Here is a 22,105-nt window from a genome sequence, read left to right as displayed (position 1 = left end):
TGATGAAAGTTTCTACCAATTGCGCTTTCGCTTGGAAGAATAAAACTTAAAACTTATAGCTTGATTGCTGTAATTCTAAAACTTAATCAAATATACTTTGTTAGGTAATAGAAAGCGCTCTTTATGATCTCTACCCTCCGGGTACCAAACGATTTTGCGTTTTGTTCCTTACCACGTGACCACTCTTTTTCTGTCGTTTGATTGGCATGATTGGAGGCGTCCATCCTTGCATTCGCTTCTCTTGAAAGTTCGAAACTTCTTGCAAAAGTTGAGGCTGTAGTCTTTCAAGGATGGTGGTAGCGACAGAATCCGAACAGGAACAAAACTCTCAAGGTACTAACAGATATCTTTAGGATGAAATGTTCCAAATATTTTAAGCGATATGGAGTGGAACGCGCAGCGTTCAGTGTGAGATCATTTCTCAAGTTTGATTTGCACTTTTGAATTGCATAAATTCACGTCCCATTTAAAAAATCGTCGCTATTTAACGATTTTATTGCGTATAATTGCAGACCTACAAGCACTGAATGTTCTTCTTCAGGCCTAAATTTTAACAGTTTCCCATGTCACGTTCTGGTGTGCAGTTGCTTTTGATTTTTTCCAACCTCGCTTGAAATCTACGAACCGAGATTGTTTTTTCATTCCCGCCTTTTATTTTCTATGCAAACTCATTTATGGCACTGGGATCAGCTATGATGTGGGTCACTTTGTGTTAGAAAATTGCAAATCAGAATGCACGACAAATGCGTTATTTTTACCTTTTCGCGATTTGGCCGTTGTATTGGTAATATATTTGAACATTTCATCATGATTGTATAGCTTTCTCTAGAAATAAGTAAGCTTACAGATTTTCGCGTGCTTCATTAGACGAAGTGGGCGCAATTGGTGAAGGTCAGTTTTGACTGATCGGTGTAGTAGGCTTCTGGCCGACAAAATCTGTTGGAGAGTGTTTTATAAACTAAATATTTTTGACATATTTTCCTAACATGAGATTTCAATAATACTAAACAGAATATTGATGAACTGCTAACTAGTACGATTTCAAGCTCAAATGAACTTGAGCTTCGTATTCTTCTCATTAACTTAAATGAAATAGAATCAGTGTGGGAATTAATTGGCCAATACTTGTTTAACTTTGATAGGAATAAAAACTGTTTCCTGTTTATACTTGCATTTATCTTTTGCTTCCTTTAATTTGCAAGTCAGGCCACACATACAGTATACACAAACCTCACTCCCGGAAATGTGAAGTGTCATTTTATGGTATCTCAAATTTGAGATTAAACCAAACTGTGTTATATTTATGATGGTTCAGTTTAATACCCTTAGCCATCTATATTATTAATATTGGGATCTTCACAAGGGAAGTCCTTTTTAAGCTTTGTCTGTTGTCCTTGAAGAAGGTCGTACAAACCCATTTAACACTTCCTTGTGATATGCATAGGAGGTGGGGCTGCAAACCCTTGGGCTCTAGGGATTTCCTCTGTGTTTGTCGCAGTATTCCTCCCTGACTGGAGAGGCATTGGGGTAACGTTAATTTGTAGAATTTCCATTTTGGACATCTTTTAAACAGTATTTCTTCGGCTTGTTTTGTTAGAATATTGAGCATCAGCCTTTTTCGTACCACCATAGCCCTTGCGCATGATTTACGGGGACATTGGCATAACATAAATCTGTAACTTTTCCATTTTTGACATCTGTTAAGTTTTATACAGTATTTCTCTGGCCTGTTTTGTTAGAATATCAACCCTCATCCGTTTTTTGTACTACTATAGCCACTGCACATGATTAAGTTTTATACATAATACTCAGGCCTGTAGGAGTAGGGGGGCCAAGTAGGCCCGTGCCCCCCCACTTTTTGGGCAAAAATTTTAAAAAAAGAAGACTACCACTTTACCATCAAAAATACTGAGTTAATAACACAAGGCAATTCCCCTTTCGATTTAAAAAAATTTGTTGTCAGGGCTAATTTTTTTTTTGTGTCTCTCACTTTCAAATTTGTTCCTACGGGCCTGATACTGCAACTAAATTTTGTTATTAAAAAATATATGTCATTGTTCTACAGCAGTTGAAACTGTGTTGAAGTCTTTGGATGATCCACGGACTGCTGGGTTGATTCTTGAAGAACAAGCAAATGCTTTAAAGAGTATCCTAGGCGATGCTTCTGTTCTGAAACTTGTCAGGGTAAGACCTCCATATATTTATTTATTTATTTATGAGACTGATTTAGCAACAGAACGGGAACGTCAGTTGAGGACGTCATGTGCAAATTAAACAACTGGCTTGACCAATGGCAGAGCAGCAAATTGGCCACCGGAAGTCATGTTCAGTCCTTTCCGCGTGCTTTCCCATGGTCAACTGACGTTCCCGTCCTGTTGCTAAATCAGCCTACTGCATGCGACAAGAGGAGCCCACTCTTCTAATCTCTAGCTTGCGATTAGGCATACATGGCACTTATGTCGCCAGCTTCATTTGGACTTCCACTATGTGCGTTTGGACCCTCTATCATTCATAATCTGATCACGCATGTTTGTGAAACTCACGCAAAGCACAGCATTTGACCTTCAATCGTTGTCGCCAGCACTCTTTAGAAACCTTTGGTTATTACTAGTTTATGATTTTATTTTTGTCAGGCATTAAAAACTACAGCTATTCTGTTACTGTACACATCGGGGCTTGTAAAAAGCTTGAATTCCAACAGCTCTTACATTTTCCTTGCCCAGGGCCATTGCTTGTTTACCTTAGCTAATGATTTATTGGATGAATTTAGGTTTCTAGAAAACTGCCCACCTAACCCTCCCCTAAGCCAACATTTTGCCCTAATCGAGAAGTAAGAGATAATGTTGGCTTAAGGGAGGGGTAGGTGGGCAGTTTCCCAGAAACCTTAATTGATCTGATTTATTTACCATGGATCTTTGCCCATTGGGCAAGCAAGGTAAAAAGGCTACTTGCCCAAAGAGGAAAACCTACTTGTCCCGTATGACTGACAGTACTTTTTCCAAGCCCTGCACATGTTGATGCATATACAGCTATTTCGAGAAAGGTTGTCGGGAAAAGTGCACGTAACAATACCAAAAGCAATTGTGGGTGGTTTTGAGTTCACTAATTTTCAAAGAAATTTGAAAGAATGGCATGAGAGGCCACGGGCATATGTCTGCTAGTGCTAAAAGAAAGTAACAAAAGTAGCTTCAACAGCTACAGTGTCGGAAACTGTGTAATGATCATATCCTATATAACCTTTCAGGATTGTCGCATGCACATTTTTTTTCTGACAACCTTTCTCAAAATAGCTGTATGCGTGTATACATACTGTTCAGTTTTGTAGGCATAACAGGTACTATCCAATAAACACTGTCCTATTAATGCTGAAAGCCAGGGCTGCTATTTAGCCAAGTCGAATGGAGAATTCATTAACATGAAAAGCTGTTTGTTAACTTATAGTGGACAAGCTGGTATTTAAGGGTTTTTTTAAGCCCTGGAAGTGGTGGGTGAACAAGGGAGGGGAGAGGTGAGGCACATCTTTGTGGTAGGATCTTGTTTAGGTGGATTTGCTTATTTAAGATTTTTGATTATATTTTATTGATTAGGCTCATGACAAGCTGGAAGAAGGTCGCCAACAAGTTGAGACGCAGGATTCAGTGCAGTTGTCAAAAGAGGTGAGATTTCTGGAATGAAGAAACCACTGTATAGCCATGCATGAGGCAAAATTATTTTGTAGAGCCCAAAATATGGCAAATCTTGGTGTTGCAGATTGAATACACACTTGACAATGCCTATACCACATCATGCATTCTTCAGTTTTAAGTCCTGAACAAATAAAAGATTTGATGATGTTTCTTTAATGGCAATTTTCCTTCCCTTGGGATGATCTGTATCAGGGATTACGAACCAACATCACACTGATCATGCTGCATCAAAGGAACACCTCTAAATCCCATTTGGAGAAAGATTCATGGGTATCTTTGATGTCCCTTGATCTTGGAACATTCTAGCCTGCTAGTCTCAATTTATGGCGAGTGAAGCGAGTTGCGAGAGACTGTTCAGTTTGGATCTCAACCCTGCCCCTCGCACTTGCAACTTCCCCAAATGGAGAGCTGGCTTGCAGGCTAGGATCATACATGTACATGTAAATCCAGATCCCGATCATCCCAAAGGAATATGCCCTAGGTCTCTTTGATTTTGATGCATAAAGAGAAAGGGAGGGGCTGTTTAGATTTTGTCCTTTGGGATGTTTCTGCCTCGTTCACCCTTCCTAGTTATCTACAGTGCTTTCAATTAGTACAGGCAGCCAACTAAAAGCATTGGATTCTTTACTCAGCAAGGTTGGCTGCTTTTTTTTCTTGACAGAAGTGATTATACAAAGATTTTCTCGATCTATTTGATACTGTTACAAACTTAAAATTTTGTTGAAAGCCCTGCTGTTACCTTTGAATACCTGTTGGACATAAGCCCTGTCACTCCTGACTGTGACCAAAGACAAAATTCAACAAAATTTCCTTGTGAAATTAGATTTGTATTGCTGAGTAGGTTTCATTTGAATATTTCATCCTTATACTCAAAAGTCAGACCCATCTTTTCAAGACTTCATCATTAACTCTTCAATTGAGAGGGTTTTACAATGTACAGTAGACAGGACATTATCTTCAGACAGTTTGAAAAGTGATCCACAACGTTTTATTCTGAATTACAGGTGACCATTGACCTTGAACCAGAAGTTGCTGGTAATGATAGTGCAGCTGAGCTGTCAGGCCTTCTTCAGGATCCACATTTTTTGGTATTTTTTGTACTTTACACACAATCATATCCTTATTCTATGACTCATGAACATGAAGTCCCTGTCATTGATACATGTAGCTCAACTAGTCATTTCCACATTCTGTAATGTTGTAAATAGAACAACTCCATTCATACTACTAGCCCATCCCCCCTATTCTAAAACATTAAGTAACTCCTTTTAATAGTTTTTGTTGTTGTCAGCAGTCTCTAATAGAGTTTCATGAGCCTGTCTCATTGTCGCATTACATGACTCCCTGTACCACTCCTTCTGGCACAAGCAAAAGTCTGGTCACTTTCTCAATTCATAACCTTGTAAATAATACCACTCCTTGAAACTGTATAGAAGACGAGAAACACTTCTTAATTGATTGTACTGAATATGATAATCTTAGACAGAAACTTTATTTTCATATTTCTGAAAATGATGCAAACTTCATCAATTTAACAGATCATGATAGAACGTGATATTTACTCAGATTATGCAATGACAATACTTCACAAGTTAAAGCCAAATATGCCCATGTAATGTTTCAAAAACAAAAATAGATCCTGAATCAAAAATCAAATTGATTAGTTAATTAAATTATAGTATAATTATTATCGAAATGGTATATGCCATAAAATTTTGTTGTTCCCGTTCATATTTTATATAAATTATTTGTTGTAGTTATGAAAACCTGTATTGTAACAAGACCAATGCCTCCCTTTGGAGAGTAAGGGGGTGTTTACATGACACCGGGGCGACTTTTGCCCCAGAGCGAGTTCACTCCGGTTCCCTCTCATGGCTCTATATTTGTTTACATGATGCTAACACAAAATGTTACGCCAGCACGAGTCACCCCGGTTCTCGTACCGGGGCGAGAATTTCACTTCAGTACAAAATCTTGCAACGGTATCCTGTAAACGCAAAACGACCACCTGTTTCGGTGTGAAATCGGCCTGCCGGTAGACTGGAACCGGTAGCGCATGCATAATGTTTGCGATTTTGAACCACACGTGTATTTTATCAACATGAAATTTACCTTTAAATAACAAGGTGTGAAGTGGCCCAGTCATCATGTAAACGTGATATGAAATAAAAAAGTCATCCCAGTGTGAAACTCGCGCCGGTGCGAGTTTTCTCATGTAAACACCCCCTAAGGCGCAATGAAGATATACTATACTATACTATACTTCTTGAATACTGCCATCTCATTCCCTATTCTAGAACATTAAACAACACTTTTTAATATTTTGTCCTGTTGTCATCAGTCACTGTTAGAGGTTCATGATGCTGTGGCATTCAAGACCTACTCCTCTCCTCCGCCCTCCCCTAGTTTCCCTGAGGATCCTGGACCTCTGAATGGATTCGGCGGACAGCCAATCAGAATGGTTGGCCTCCACAAGCAACCCAACAAACCACTAGTAAGTTGTACAGTTTTAGTTCTGTCACTTTGGTTGATAGCAGAGCTCAATGTGCAGGCTTTGTGTGCACGAGCAGAGCCTCATTGCTAAGAAAATTTGGTAATCTATCCGTTGGAGAAATTTTGGTAATAACATGACCAAATGTCCATCGATCTGTCGGTCCGCACAACAGGGAAGTCAAACTTCTAGCTAGTGTGGGAGCCTGCAACCTGATATTGCACATCCATGTTGTGGCCAAATGACAGCTGTCAAACAGGGTATCCACTGACTAGTATCACATGGCCGTATTGGGGGCTCAGGTTTCGACCCATGCAGGTTACATGTTTTTTTGAAGTTCCCCTCTGACAAGTTACTACATGTAGTTTTCAATTGATTGCAGGCTCAACTTTAAGTTGATTTCTTTGCAATAATTACAAGTTACTGGAACCTCACCTTTAGTCTTAGCTAAATTTATCTAGTATTTTTTGAATAATGCTATAATAATGTTGATCTCTTGTTGTAACAGGGAATGACTTTGGCAGTTGAGAATGGAGAACTAGTTGTTGCGAGGATCATTCATGGTGGAATGATTGACAGACAAGGTACACTTATTTTAATTGAGTTTGTATTTATGTGTAGTATTAGTGTCTTCTATTTAGAATTAAAATGTTTTAAATAATTTTTGTGTCCTTCTTTTCTAGCATGAGCCATTATGAGCTTGCGCTTACTGCTACAGTTGTAAGATGATTTTTTTTTTTTGAAATGGTTGTTTTTATATTGCAATGATGTTTGTTTCAGCAAGCACATAATTTATTGTAAGAGTAGTACAAAAAATCGAGATATGATATAAAACCAAAACTTTGGTTTCCAAAAATTGAAAATGGCTCCATGTATTAAACTACCACTAACTGAAGAGATTTTGTTTGCAAACTCAAAAGTGAGAAAGAAGAAAGTTGCATTCATTTTTTCCACTGACTCTTGGCTTGGTTTCCGCTACTGTCAAGAGTCTGGTGTTTGTAAAGGCTGTCAGTCAATCATAACTTCTTATGAGCAGTTCATTTTTTGCTTTATATAGGTCTTCTTCATGTTGGAGATACGATTAAAGAAGTAAACGGTAGAGACATGAGTGGAAACCCAAAAGAACTTCAAGATTTATTGGTAAGATAAGCAATAGGCACCAGTGAAATACCTATTGATACATGTAGGCTCTGTTTGTTGCTTGTCTCAGGAAATTCACTTTGTTCTTGATTGACACATTTCAACCACTTGCTCAGAAGCGGTCTTTATTAGGCAGTTGATTGATAAGTAATTGCTGAACTAGTTGATAGCAATACCATGATTGTTATTAGTGTTTGGTGCATTTCAGACCTCACTTCTCGTGGGTGGTTTTTGATTTTCAATATTGTGGAAAGACCGAAAAGATTTTGGAAATTTTTGATGCAAGGAAATTTATTGCTGTTAAAATGCACTCTCTTTTTAGCGTAAATCCACTGGCAAAATTTTCCTTAAAGTGGTCCCTACTGTTCTGGAGGCGCCATCTTTAAGCCAGGTAATGTAATACAGAAATCTTTTTGTTGTCATCATTATAATAAGTGTACAGAAACAATTTTAGAAGGAAAGAAGAATGAAATTGAAAAAAACTTCAGTTACACCTTGTCACAATTTAAATGTTTTTCTTTCTCCCCTTGACCATTTTTCCACGAATGACCAATGGCTCCTTTTTTCCAGTAGAGAGAACAATCTTCTCACCCTGCTACAGTTGCCTCCTCCCTTATTTTCACTGAACTTTTCTGCCTCTAAGATGACCCTTGTTTTTCGGAGAGGTTTGTCTGTCTGTAGTTTTCATTGCTGTGTTCCTTCAACCCTATTTAACTGTGGCATAAATGTAGCCTGTGCCACAGACAGAACTAAACTTCTGGCCGCAGTTGTTCAAAAGGAGGATGTAACACAATCCACTGGATAAATCTCTATCCAGTGGATAGTGCAGTTGGTTTCCCTAGTACTTAACCGCTACATAATGATTTATTCAGTGGATAATGCTATCCAACATTTGAACAACCAGGCCTTTAAGGTAAAGTCCGTCTGTGAAGCAGCCTTAAATCCTTGTTCTGATCCCCAGCTGTGTACCAGGATTTGAGTAGGTGCCATTGACAATTTGAAGTGATATTCGAAATGTCTTTCTTGTCATTTTTTGTGTCCACTGGGGACCCAGAATGAGGATATTGGCGCCGCTTTGTCTGGGACGAAGACTTGCATAAATGTGACAATAAAAATGTCAGGTAAAACCTGTTTTGAACCGCAATTGCCACGTTGGGGGTAGAGGCAAGTACTGCCATTGTAAGGAGGTTAAAGCAAGAGTATATGTATATGCTACACTGATTTGCCATTTGACTGATTGGAATATATTTCCTTACAGATATATTTACGAGCTCAATTTGACTATGACCCAGCTAATGATAACATGATCCCCTGTCAAGATGTTGGGCTGCCGTTTAAGAAGGGAGAGGTGTTGCAAATTGTTGAACAAGATGATCCGAACTGGTGGCAGGTGAGAAACAGTCTTGCGCATTCTTGTGGATAAGCAAACTTGCATTTTGATACAAAGATGCAAAGTCAGACTCAGCATTAGACTATGAGGGAGCTTAAGGTCATGTTACACGAGATGATTCGCAAAGACAAGGCGTTGCAACTTTGTTGCGACATTGTAGCCCTTTGTTGTGCTAAAAATCGTCATTGCGAATCATCCCTTGTAATGGTGGCAATGAGAACCACAAAAAAGCAAAAAGGTTTATTTTAGCAAAAAAACAACTTTGCACATCAGGGCTGTCATTTAGAGCCGGGGGCCGGGGATTTCCCCCGGCTACTATGAGTGTGGTCCCCGCCTACTTTTATTGGAAAATAGAAGAAAAATAGAACGAAAAGAAATTCCTTGCTGTTTGATTCCCCGCCTACTTGTTGTATTTACCCCGCAATTTGAAATTTTAGTGACAACCCTGCACATGCATGACACTTTTTTGTACATTTCTTAGCCGTCGTTGCGTGACCACACCGTGACAGTGCCTAATTTCACATTTTGTCAAGGATGGGAACACAGGAGATGGAACAAGCATGATAAAGTTTGAGGCAGCCGAATTCATTTTTAAGTGATGTTTTTGTAGCTGTTGCCGTCATTGCTGCTTAAGCTCCCTACTGATAGTAGAGAGGGTTCAAAGGGTTTATGATCTATCTAGAATAACTTTGTTTACTCGGACACTACTTTCTTAGCACGCTGTCCTCTGTTTTACAAATGAATCAGACTCAACTTGTGACCTTCAATTTCCACAAAAACCTTGTTACATCTTCTACTGGACTAGAGATGGGACCACCATTTCTCCGCGGGCATCCAAGCCACACAGATGCAGTACCTTCATTTCTAAGTTATTTTAAGACCCAGAGTATTGGTCCAGCCCCAGGATCAAACCTGCGACATTCCGTTTTGCTATCCAATGCTACTGTTTAAGTTGCTCTTTGCTAACTTCTGAAGTCATTTCGCGTACGTGTCGGGTCAGTTCCCAAACTGCTTTCGCCTGATGAGTAGCTGAAAGATCGAGGTATATACATGCGTATCGCACTTTTTTGTATCATGGCTGACAGAACTAAGCATACACATGCGCAGGGCGCGTTTCGCTTCTTAACGGAACGACATAAGACGTTAGCGAACGGGACGTTGGCGGAAGGAGTCGTAGGCGAAAGGACCGGTCACCAGTGCTACTGTTTGAGAAAATCCTCCTGTGGTTAGGAAAAGTTACAAAAACTTGAATCGAATGAGTTGTCTTTGTTTCATTTCAGGCCAAGAGGACAGATGGTTCTAATGAAGCAGGGATCATACCAAGTCAAATCTGTGAGGAAAGGTTAGTCAAAGAAGATACACCTGTACAGTGTATCTTTATAAGGTGGCTTGACCCAGGAAGGACTCGTAGGCGAAACGAACGGTCACCAATGATACTGTTTGAGCAAATCCTCCTGTGGTTAGGCATACCGTAAATCCTCTATTAAGCCCCCCCCCCCGGGGGGGGGCTTAATTGTTTTAAGCCCATTGAAGGTGGGGGGAGCTTAAATTTTTCAAAGCTGCAATTGATCAGAGCCAAAATTGTCTTAAATTGTGTGACTAGTTTCCTCATTAACGTTTTCTCTTTGTATTGCATTTTAGGAGAAGGTCATTTGTGAAAAAGGAGCGGCCACGTAGCGGGCTTTGTAAGTAATTTTCAGTTGTTGTTCACATTGGCTCAATTCAATGAGCTTCTGCTAGGTTACGTCTATGTTTGGAATGGTTATCTATATTTACAAGATTTTCTTTCTGTTTTCAGTCTGTGGTGGTAGAAAGAAGCAAAAGATTATGTACAAGTCAGCAAAAAATGCCGGTAAGTGAAGTCATTATTAGCAAGCAATGCAGACTTCACTGAGAGCTTTAGTCCTATTACTTTATACTCACCGATGATAAACTTCCGACTCCAATTTCTTCTTTCCAGCTCGCGCGCTCGTCACAATGTGATTTTTCCTTCTTTTTTTGTTTCTTCACCGAGCGAAGTTTCATCTTTCTTCTTCTATCATCTAATTTATATTTACAGCTGTTCCTTTTTCTCTTTTGATAAGATTTTGACAAACACGAAATGACAGTTTATGAGGAAGTAGCCAGGATGCCGCCTTTTAAACGCAAGACTCTGGTGCTTGTTGGTAAGTCTACACCCCGATAGTGATCAATGTCGTATTTCTCATTACAGTAAAATGTACAAAGTCTAGTAGGCAGGTGTTGAGAGTTGAGAAATTCATTAACTGGGGGGGAAGTCGGCTGGATTTAACATAGCCTGCGCCGATTAGTAGCGTCTGCGAAACAGCGCCAAATTAGGGAGTTTAAGCAGTGACGTTTTCGAGCAATGCACGTCAACCGGAAGTAGAGTTTTGCATTCTTTGGCCGTGATTATGAACAAATTCTTGGACAAATCGTCTCTATAAGAGTAAACACACTTAGCGATACAAATTTGATAGCGTCAAGGCATATTAAAAGAGAAAAAGGCTCACTTCCGGTTGACGTGCATGGCTCAAAAACGTACCTGCTTAAACTCCAGGACCGTGATTGGCGTGTGTACCGTGATTGGCGTGTGAAAAACGCCATTGTGAATTTGCCAATCAGGATAAAAGGAACAACTTTCGAAACGGACTTCCGGTAATTCTTTGAGTTCGTTGGGGGCCAGAACAAGGATCTCGGCGGTGCTTCTCAGACGTTACTAACCGGGGTTAGATTACCTCTGCGACGCAGGCTAAATGTAACCCTTTCAGTGCCAAATGTGGCCAAAGGTAAGTTTCGACCAAATTTCCAAATTTCATTTTCCAAAATTGTGAGAAACAAATAGCACCATGTGAAAGTACAGGTAGAGAGCTTCCATTTGAATGGTCACATCATAGAGTTTCATCCACAGACACCAAAGTTAGAGTTACCTTACAAAACTCCATCAAGCACTCTGGCAGTGAAAGGGTTAACACTAAATATGGATAAGTTTATCACCGAACTAGCGGAGATCTTGGACACAGCCATAACATACATAATGGCAGCGGTGCTTTTAACGACTCTTGTGTAAACCCTGATTCTGGATTAGGAATCTGGATTTTCAGCCTCATCTGAAGGTTTCACTCAGATTGGTATGTGCATGGATAATAGAAAGAAGCCGATCACGTCAGGCAGTTTCCTATCCATTCTCTCTATTATCCATGATGTGTGATTCCGGTTTCAGATTGCGTGTTCCTTGTGTGAACGTTTCCGTCAGTAGCATGGTTATTCAGAGACGGCTTATAAGCAAATGGGCAAAACCCCCCTACTTAGAAAGATTAACAAGACAAGTTAATTTTGCTGTTGCTTGGATAAAATTTCGGGCGGCGCTTTGTGCGCAGTCTAGTTGACCTGAATCCAAAACTGATTGACCGAAAAGAAACGCTACCGATGTCAATATGACGGCTATTTTCGTTTATACCTAACAGGTGCACAGGGAGTTGGTAGAAGAACCTTGAAGAACAGGTTAATCCTGTCTGACCGGTCCAGATTCGGTACCACCATTCCACGTAAGTACCAATTTTGTCAACCTACGAAACGCCTAGGAGTAAACGCTCACGTCTTGTTGGCGTCGATGACCACCTTTTGAGGTGACAGTTTAGCATTATCCATTGTTTTAAAGCGCTCGTAAGCGACGGACTGACCTCCTACCGGTGCTAATTGGACAATCCGATTCCGCAAAACTGCTGATAGGGCAATACGTGTTAACTCGTTAAGATGTTTTATTCTGATATCCAACTTGAGTTTCTGTCCCACGCAACTCAGAGACAACATTGACAACATAGCATTACTCATATTCAAACTTAGTCTCCTTCCAGTCGCTCGGGCCGTGGTCACGCAATGCTCACGCGTGGGGGCGGGGAGCATTGTGTGACTCCGGGATGAGCGGTTTCGATGAAACTGACTCAAACTTGGAGGGAAAGGGAATTCGGACGCGCACGCGTGCCCTATGGGAAAAGAGCCCCCGCTTCAAATCCCATTCCCTTTCAAACGCCTGCCGTAAGTTACCAGCAGATCTTGTCATTTTGTCTGCTATAAGTTCTATTTACCTACCCCTCCCTAACCCAACAATTTGCCTTATAAGTGAGGAGTCAGTGCTAACGTTGGCTTTGGGGAGGGGTAAGTGGCAATTTCCCGGAATAGATCCTTCTACGACTTTATCAACTATTGACTGGGACCGTTAAGCGAAAAACCGTCAACATGGCTGGAAAAAAACGCCTTAAAATCAGTTAAGTTACCAAGTTTGAAAGTATTTTGTTGAAAACTAACGGAGATATAGCGCCTGTAAAATTCGCGACTTTATGAAGCGATATCTTCGCTTTCTTTTCACGTACCACCCTTAAACCTGGCAAATTGCGTTATTTTATGGCCCTCTTTCCAGCAGTATTGATGGAGATATTCGCTTAGTGCTCTGTATCAAAAGTTGAAAAAAAAAAAAATAGACAGAAATGGTCCATTGTATACTGATTTAAGTACGCTTCTGTTTTACGCACGCAGACACAAGCCGCCCACCGCGCGAAGGTGAAGAGGATGGTAAAGGTTACCACTTTGCATCCCGTGAACAGATGGAGGTGGACATTAAAGCCGGTCAATATCTGGAAAACGGTGACTTCGAGGGAAATTTGTATGGAACAAAGGTGGACAGTATCCGCGACATCATGCGCTCAGGAAAGATGTGTATACTAGATGTAAATCCTACAGTAAGTGAATTTCTTGTGGGTTACGACATTAGTGTCTTTCTCTAATTAATACTTTGAAGTCTCGTGTGTTTCAACCCTGCTAGTATAGAAAGAAAGTGATATTTGTGACGTTTTGATAGCAGTTAGTTCTCTTGTTTTCATTTGTTAACCCAAACGCCCCTGAACCGCCAGTAACCGCGTCCTTTCCACCGCATGCGACGTCATCAGTTTTAACGGCCAAGGACAACCTTATCAGCTAACTTGTTTAGGGTGAAGAGATGTTTCAAACCAAACCAGAATGAGCATCATTCAGTCAAGGAGGCCGGAGAAGAAGACAAAAAACAACCATGTAGCGTTGAGCTGAAGATTCCCATGATATTCTTGTTTCACTACCCACCTATCTTTCCTGTCATCTAGTTCTAAGATCCTAAAACCTTTCCCAAAAACGCTTCCCGTGGAAATGAAGCCTAGTAAATGCCCAGCAAAAGAAAAAAACGAGGCAAGAAAAGCGAAAGAACAGAAGAAGAGAGAAAGCGAAAAGAAAAAGTCAAGACTGCTTTCTGCGCATACCCGAATAACTTCGCTACCTAAGATTTTGCATTTGGATCGGAAGGGCGTAAACGGCTTTGTGGTAAAGTTTTAGCTCTTTATACCAAACAGTGACCAGAAAACGGATCGACTAGCGTTTTTCGGAAAAATGGGTTGGGGTGGTCGCCTCTAAAAGTATGCTCTTAGGTGGTCATCTTATCTGTATGATCTATCATACTATGAATGTGCTCACTTACAGATTGGAGTCAATCTGATCTGATCTGATTCGGATCCTTTTGTTTGTCTACAGGCCTTGAAAATCCTTAAGACGCCAGAATTTATGCCGTATGTAATATTTATTGCCTCGCCTCCGCTAGATGACCTGAGGGAGATACACAAACGCGCTACTTCTGATGGCACCATTACCAAGAAACAAACCGTAAGTGCAAGAGATGTGTGAAAATAACGTAAGAAAATGAATTAACCTTAAAGGCTTTTTCTGAACACTCAGCTCCGGCAAAACATTTCACACGTTTCGCGAGGAAGAAATATTCGAACTGCTGCCTAAAAACTTAGAAAGAACAGCAAGAATACAACTTGGCGGAAGACAACTGCTTTTTGAACAATATCTGTTAGACTTAACATCTGTTTTTACCCTCAATTTGCCGAGGAATAGGCAACTTAAAATCGATCGAGGTAAGCATCTTCATTCCTTAAGTAAGAATTATTCTGAAAGAATAGCTAGAAAATTATTGGAGTAGGCTTTCGTCTGATATGAAGAATTATGCAGATCTCTGAAGGTGTCATCCCCCTGGGCCTTCGGTTCTTCGGTTCTTCGGGCCTTCGGTCTCGAAGGATAACACCTTCCTCCATTCGCCACTTCAGAAACGAGTAAGGAAACTGGGCCGAGTTTAACTTTCGCAAAGACTTCTGGGACTTGGGACAGGGCAAAAAATTGGCCAATAGGGTGCTTAAGCAACCACGACGGCGACGGCAACGAGAACGGCAAAGAAGTAATAGGTTTAGATTAGCAAAACAACGACTTTGCACGTCACGACTACGACGTGGAAGTGCCTTATTTCACGTTTCGTCAGAGACGGGAACTCAAGACAACTTTGATAGTCCTTAGGATTCAACTGTAAAAAAAATTTGCCAACATTTGACGAATTAAACGAGACGGAACAACGCGATAAAGTTTGAGGCAGCGCGATTTCACTTTTTAATTGACGTTTTTGTAGCCGTCGCCGTGGTTGTTGCTTAAGCTCCCTAACAGCTCTTTAAGTCCCAATAGTGACTAACGTCAATTTTCTCCTAACGATATCCATACAATGTCAAGAGATTAGGTTATGAGAATTAATAAAATGATCACCTAAGGGAAAATGCCTTGATCTTTTATCAAATTCTTTCAACTCATTCATGAAGGAAATGTATAGAGATCAGTTTGGAGAATTTGTATGTGGATATTGGAGCTTAAAGGGATAGCTGACCGGCGCATCCCCAGTAACGATCCCTGAATCAATTGGGGGAAGCATTTCGGGTTCAGTTCTCTTATTGTTTCTGAGTGGCGAATGTGCATAATTCTTCGGATCGTTCGATCGTACCCAGCCTCATTCAAAAATTACTAAACATTTTAATTGCTTATGTTGCGCTATCTTCTAGGACAAAGATCTTCAAAGGACAGTTGAAGAGTCCGAGAAGCTTTACACTACGTACTCGCATTATTTCGACTGTACAGTCACAAACAATAACATTGATGAAGCCCTCAGAGAACTCAAGCGCCGCATCGAGGCACTCAGCTCTGAGCCGCAGTGGGTACCGGTCAGCTGGGTCTACTAGACTTCATGTTATCTTTGGAGTTTTGTACCAGATGTAAAAGAATTTGGTCGTTATTGACTGAAAACCGACAAAGTTACACTCGTACGTACAAGAATAATGTATTTTTAATTGGACTGATGTTATGAAATATATTACGCTGATGTAAGAGATTCGTCTGTGTTTAACCTAAGATATTGGATAATTTTTGAAATAATAATATCGAAACGATGGTATCAAAGCCGTTAGTCATTATGGGCGACCAGAGAAGTTCGCAAACCTAATCTCCAGGTTGCTATTACGCATGCTTGGTGGCGTGTCTGCTCTTCCACTTAACTCTAATAATTTATAAAGACAAAACAAAGGGATCTTGGCGAACTTTATTTTTGAACACTCCCTAGTCTCTCACGCAGCCGTTTGAGCATTGCGTGACGAGACAAAAACGGCTGCGTGACAGGGAGACTAGACACCCCCATCTTCAGGAGTACCCCCCCCCCCCCCCATACCCGTCTACATTTAGGATAGAACACTGACACTCTTGTTGAATGTATTACTTATCACTTTAAGATTGAAACCATAGACTCTGTTTTACTGTAGCCTGCGGCGGGACTTTATAATATAAAGAAACGTTATGGCAAATAATAGGCTATTGTAGCCTTGGTTAATATAACAATAAGTCACCAACAGTTATGAGCTGGTGCCAACATATATAGGTAACAAAGGTTACTAAGGTCCTGTAAATTTTTGAGGAAAGTGTTAATTGATCGTCTCCGGTCGTTGTCATAGCGACTGCTCATACGTTTGGAACAAGTTTCATATTTGAAACTTGTAACTCCATTTGTTTTGCTCTCTTATTAAAGTATTTAAGCACTTCTCGTAGGTAGCCTGTGTGAAATCGTCTCGTCGTGTTTTATCTTTGGATATTATTTGGCTCAGTTATACTTTGGGAAGAAGAGCACAGAACGCGTCATCTAGAAAGGAATAGGGACTTTACGTTCTGACCAAAACGGCGACGCCAATGAAAACGTCGCTAATAAATAGATTTCGCGTCCTTTGAAACTTATTCGCCTTTATACCAAGTCACCTGTTTGCATGAAAGTAGGGAACCTAGGTTGGAACTGAAGAGAGGCGACCGCTTTTAAGTTCAGGTAAAATTTATCGCCTTGCCGTTCCCGTTCTCAAGCCAACTCAAAATTTGGTCATTCGTGTCGTAGTTGCGAAGGGAAGGCAAAGAAATGTACAAAAAAGCATGATGCACGTGCAGAAATGTTGTGTTGCTCTTAATAACAACTGTTTTTTTAGACGTTCCCGTTCAACGAAATTTCCACATTTCTCACTTCACACTACTACACCACTAACCTTGCAGACACTCTATCAGTCTGGGTACATAATTATGCAAATATACGTAAGGGCTATGAGTAAACTCTTCGATCTCGCATTCCTCTCTGATGACGCTTTCCTCACTAATGTAGCCGAAGTAAAAGCCAATTTATGCTCTCAAGTCCCGGTATGACGCTGGTGTAAGACCTCCTCTTATTTTCCACCCGGGTCCACCCCCTTTATAAAAGATCGTACTTACGCCCCAACGATAATCCACTGTATTACCTCAGTTTGACATTGCTATCAAACTAATTAACGGAGGATGTTTTTACTTGTTATCAGTGCAATACAATACTGTAGTTAAGCGCTGTAGAGTTTTATATTAAAATATAAAGCGGAGTGAGGTTTGGACTGCAACAACGGTGTCGTGTGATTGCGTTTTATGCTTCCCTATATAATATAGGGCTATGGACATTCAAAACGCTTGATTAAAGGTGGACGGAATAAAACTTTAATTTTTTTTGTAGTGCGCTGAGTTCTAAACTGACCTACACTGGCTGATATGATTTTCGCCCCACGAGGTTGTGTATCTGTGATCGATACAAAGACTTCCGGATCACTTGAAGTGACATTCATTTCTTTCCGAATTACCCCAACTTGTTCTCTGTCTATAAACAAGCTCATTTCCGAGTTGTTTGCTTTGAAAGCTGTTAAGTATTACGACCATCGTAAAGAACAAGAACTTAAGAGAAAGTTAATTGTGTTAACGATGTCTTGAGAGTGCAGCAAACTGCAAAATGCCGCGTCCCTGGCGGGGATGAAGCATACATAACCTCCCAGGTAGAAACCGGTCAAAAGACGAGCCAGGCCATTTACGTCAGAATTTACCAGCCCTGTGAACTTGAATCAACACAGTGTAGGGTCAATTCATTTAAAGCCCGGTTTATTAGTTCAAATGCCATTATAGATTTATCACTCCGAACGATTTTCAATAATCGAGTGGGTGATTTGTTGACCAACCTACGACCATGTTTGCATATCAGGACAGTTAATTAACTATATTGTCAATTTGAAGACTTCGAACAGCATTTCCTATCAAAATGCTGCATATTTGAGATGACTCATTATCGCAGGCGTATGCTGATTGTGCGATCTCTCGATGCAAACGAACTCTCAGCTTTATGAAATAGCTCATTTTCTTCCAAGAGTTATCTCGTTTTTCATCGCCTTTTTGGTCTGGGTTTTTTCTCAAGTGGCGGCGCGCCAAAAAAGAAAACAATTGAGATCTTAATGATTTTTCCATCAGAAAGGATGATATAGGTAAACGTCGACTTAACTTGCATTGAAGCTACAGCCTGAGGTACAGAGAGGCATTAACTACAAGCAAAAGAGGAAGAAACGAAAGTGACAAAACGATTAAGGCTTGTTGTAATTGTCCTGTTAGTAAGTTGGCTGCGTGTGGCTCAATTTGTAGGAAAATATCAAACGGGCTCGCTCTTTTGTCTGCTACCAGTGTTCTGATGTTTGCGCCAAAAGGGTTAATCATGGTCCGGAAGGGACACAAGACGCATAGACTTCAAGAACGAAATATCGATGAACGAAATGAGACATCGTCTTCAATGATAAGTGGATCAATTTCCACAGAGCAGCCGACAACAGTGTCAACAGGAATGCACCAAGCGGGACGAAGCACAAAGGACACAAAGAACAACTGGGAACCTTCAAAAGCCAAAGAACATTCATTGGAATTTGGAAAAAAGGTTACAGGTGCTACAAGGATCACTTCCTCTTCGACATTACATCAATCGACTACGGGATTGTCTACCTCGGACCGTGAAGGTATGATTTATATGTGGGAGTGGAAGGCGGCAAGGGGACGGAATTAATTACAGTTCAGGGCCGGGTTGTTCAAAACAGGGTTAAAAGTGAACCCAGGGTTAGTGCAAAATTCAATGCTTAAAAAGCAAAATCAGTTTTATTCTCTTTGTCTACAGTTTGATGACTGGATGGCCTAAAAAGAATAGAGAAGATAATCTGGGAAAATTCTTTTGAACAAAAGAAAAAGAAACCCGGGTTAAAATTTAACCCTGGGTTAGCGCTAATCGGCCTTCAAAGTAACTGGGCCCAGGTGTCTGGCCCGGGAGGGAGGGGGGGGGGGGGGTACTCTCTTACAAGAGGCTAATAGGGATGTGCCGCTGGACGGGGTCGCATTTTCACGACTGGAGTGACTATAATGGGGTCGCATTTTCAATAGATTTACTAGAATGGGGTCGAAAATTTTCGGATTTTGGGGGTAAGTAGGGATTCAAAATGGGGAGATTCTCGGTTAAAAAAATCAGAAAGTTGTTCTTTATCAAATTTAACAATAAGCTCGCATTGACCGCATTACATTCCGCCGCTTGAAACCACGTTGATAAGGTCAGGATGCATAAACAGAAAGGGACTAAGTTGGGATCGCGAAAATTACATTTTCCAAAAAGTGACTAAGATGGGGTCTATAACTGGCCAAAAAATAGACTATAATGGGGAAGGGTCTCTGGGAGGCCAGCGGCACATACCCAGCAAACGTTAACCCAAGTACCCCCCCCCCCCCCCCCCCCCCCCCGAGGTGTCTGGTGGAGTTGTATTTCAGCTTCAAACTTAGCCCTAAATTGCCCTAAAGATTTATACCTTGTCCCTGGTTAGATTCCTGTCCCAGGTTCCTTGAATGATGGTCAACTTAGCTTAAAGCCAGGGACCGGTCATTCCAAGGCCGAGTAGCGCTAACCCGGGTAAATTTTAATCCAGGTTTCGACCTTTTTTTTAGTATTCATTTTAGAGCATCTAATCATCAACTTGTACACAATAAGAATGAAAATGAATGGGCTTTTTACGCTTTCTATTCATATCTAAATTCAAATTTTTGAACTAGCCCCGGTTTATCTCAACCTAGGTTTATTAATAGGCCTTCCAGGAATTAGGCCCAGGTCAATATCTATTTTCAGGTTGGTTTTTAAAAATGATGTGGGGCAATTTCCCCAGTGGTGGGGGGTGGGGGCTGGTGGAAGCGGGGCTACTGAACAAAGTTTAATACGGAGAGTTTCCGCCCCGAGGTCCAACTCCTTTACCTCTTTCGTATACCTCCTGTTGGCAAATGGTACCCCTTTCACATACCAAGTTAAGAACGCTAGTCCTTTTAACTGATGTAAATACACCATCCATTAACTTTTAATTAATTGCTAACCTACCCTGGCTCCAGAGGTCCGTTCTCAAAATACCTAAAATGAAATAAACCGTGAATAGAGCAATGAAGGTCTCGGAATTTTTTTACGCTGTTCATAGATAATTTCCTTGCATTCGATTTAAACATATGCGTTTGTTTCTGACTGAATCTTTCCCTCTTTGCAGGAATACCAGTGGGATTGCTTGCTGGAGGAATTGGCGGCGGATTGTCAGTTTTGATTTTGATCGCTACTCTGTTCTTCTTAGTCCGAATCAAACGGTAAGCGTTTAGTTCTCTCTTCATGCAAGGAGCGCAGAATGCTTGCAATTATTCTGTTGTCTGTAAAGTGGGTAGCTGCTGACTAGTCCCCAGTCTTCTTCGTAAGCTGCACGGCAGCGGGAGCAGGGGGTGATAGGAAAATAGAAAAGAGGAAAGCTCTTCCTCGCTTTCCTCCTTCCCATCTAAACCCGCGCTAATACGGAGAGGTGAGTTACGACTGATGTCGAATCAGGGGTAGTAGCGTGCACGCGCAGCTAGACTGGGACGATTAAACGAGCCAAGGGAAAACTGGGAAAAAATTCATTTGTATTTAACAAAGCCCATTTAATATAACCACAGATAATTCTAGGCTCCACGAGCTCCCAGGAAAAGCCTTCATTGCACGTTATGGCACTGGCTTGGTTTAAACATTCATGTCTTATCAGTTGTGCATTTGATGATGCTAGAAATGTAGCTAGCTGCTGGGAAAACAAAATTCCATATAAATTTGTATATTACAATCAGCCTCCTTTTAAACTTATCAACGTACGAGAAGCAATGTAACGGAGAGTGAGGAAAACCACGTGCAACACTTCATAGTGTTCTCTACTCCTCCAAAGAGTACTGTTTGTTCCTTTTGATATGCTTTAAACTAGTTAAACTTGTCATTATTCCAACCTGGGATCCTGGCGGCACATACTTTACTAAAGAGTACCCCGGTGTCACAGTGATACGGGCATCCCGCGTTTTGGGCATCCCTATTCCCAAAACGCGAGGATGCCCATATCACTGCGACATCGGGCTCCAAACTCGTTCCCAGGGCTTTTGCCGTCGAGATAAAAGCCCTGCAAACGAGGCTGGTTGTCCAAAAAAACAGTACAAGAAAAACAACAACAACTTTTTAGTCAATTCCATGTTGAACCCCTCCTTGGGCTTAAGTTCTCATCGTATTTTCTTTCAGACGCAAAACAGGCGGTTTGATAGTCGCCCAAAGTAACACAGATACTTCCTTTGACAACTTGGGTTTCACCGGAGGGCGCAAAATCTCTGAGTACATGGATCTAACAGACTTGGAACTGGTGAGAGTTAAAGTCAGCAACTCAGTTAAGCGAAAAATATCGGCATTCACCAAAGAGGACCAGAAAACACGGGAGGTGTCGTGTGGACGGTTAGACCTGGTGGAGGTCCCTGCTAACACTGATATCGACAGTGATGTACTGTTAACAACTTGGGTTTGATCGTCTCTGCGCATGCTCAAATAGCAAGAAAAATGTTGTTATTCACTACTTTCACATAGACCATAATGAACCTTGTTCACCCCCCTCCCCCCCCCCCTCAAAAAAAAATTTTTCACAACCATTGTTTTCAATTTCTCCTGAGCATTACAGTCGCCCTAAGAGAAATCCAAGACAATGGTTATGCAAAAATTTTTCTTTCAAGGGGTGGGGGTGGGGGAGTAAACAAGGTGCTTTATGGTCTATGCGAAAATGGTGAATATAGCTGGACTTTTTCACCTAAAACGCGCGCTCTTATTGGCTACTTCGAAGTCACATGACGTTTAAC

At 41.0% G+C, this 22,105-nt stretch overlaps 2 protein-coding genes across 2 annotated transcripts; both read left to right on the top strand.

The window, feature by feature from the left end:
- Positions 1-207: 207 nt before the first annotated feature.
- LOC140924355 (protein PALS2-like) lies at positions 208-17,608 on the top strand. Its single transcript, XM_073374392.1, has 17 exons — positions 208-333; positions 2,066-2,184; positions 3,588-3,656; positions 4,691-4,774; positions 6,028-6,180; positions 6,686-6,761; positions 7,235-7,317; positions 7,640-7,708; positions 8,576-8,707; positions 9,988-10,049; positions 10,349-10,392; positions 10,506-10,559; positions 10,792-10,872; positions 12,172-12,252; positions 13,241-13,443; positions 14,261-14,389; positions 15,610-17,608. Exons 1-17 carry the CDS (start codon positions 291-293, stop codon positions 15,784-15,786), a joined length of 1,659 nt encoding a protein of 552 aa, XP_073230493.1. The 5' UTR covers positions 208-290; the 3' UTR covers positions 15,787-17,608.
- Positions 17,609-18,118: 510 nt separating this feature from the next.
- On the top strand, positions 18,119-21,866 carry LOC140925022 (uncharacterized). The gene is made up of 3 exons (XM_073374982.1): positions 18,119-18,921; positions 20,470-20,563; positions 21,504-21,866. Exons 1-3 carry the CDS (start codon positions 18,603-18,605, stop codon positions 21,778-21,780), a joined length of 690 nt encoding a protein of 229 aa, XP_073231083.1. The 5' UTR covers positions 18,119-18,602; the 3' UTR covers positions 21,781-21,866.
- The last annotated feature ends 239 nt before the right edge of the window (positions 21,867-22,105 follow it).

The sequence above is a fragment of the Porites lutea genome, chromosome 14 (genome assembly GCF_958299795.1).
Source record: "Porites lutea chromosome 14, jaPorLute2.1, whole genome shotgun sequence".
Classification (NCBI taxonomy): domain Eukaryota; kingdom Metazoa; phylum Cnidaria; class Anthozoa; order Scleractinia; family Poritidae; genus Porites; species Porites lutea.
The sequence above is the reverse complement of the archived record's forward strand: the minus strand, read 5'-3'. Positions and strand labels throughout refer to the sequence as shown.

Bases quoted from the DNA above. Each gene is read 5' to 3' on its own strand.
- LOC140924355 (XM_073374392.1), top strand. From the start codon at position 291: ATGGTGGTAGCGACAGAATCCGAACAGGAACAAAACTCTCAAG. The intron at 334-2,065 runs GTACTAACAGAT...ATTGTTCTACAG, and splicing joins ACAGGAACAAAACTCTCAAG to CAGTTGAAACTGTGTTGAAG. The intron at 14,390-15,609 runs GTAAGTGCAAGA...GCTATCTTCTAG, and splicing joins CCATTACCAAGAAACAAACC to GACAAAGATCTTCAAAGGAC.
- LOC140925022 (XM_073374982.1), top strand. From the start codon at position 18,603: ATGTTTGCGCCAAAAGGGTTAATCATGGTCCGGAAGGGACACAAGACG. The intron at 18,922-20,469 runs GTATGATTTATA...CCCTCTTTGCAG, and splicing joins GTCTACCTCGGACCGTGAAG to GAATACCAGTGGGATTGCTT. The intron at 20,564-21,503 runs GTAAGCGTTTAG...ATTTTCTTTCAG, and splicing joins TTCTTAGTCCGAATCAAACG to ACGCAAAACAGGCGGTTTGA.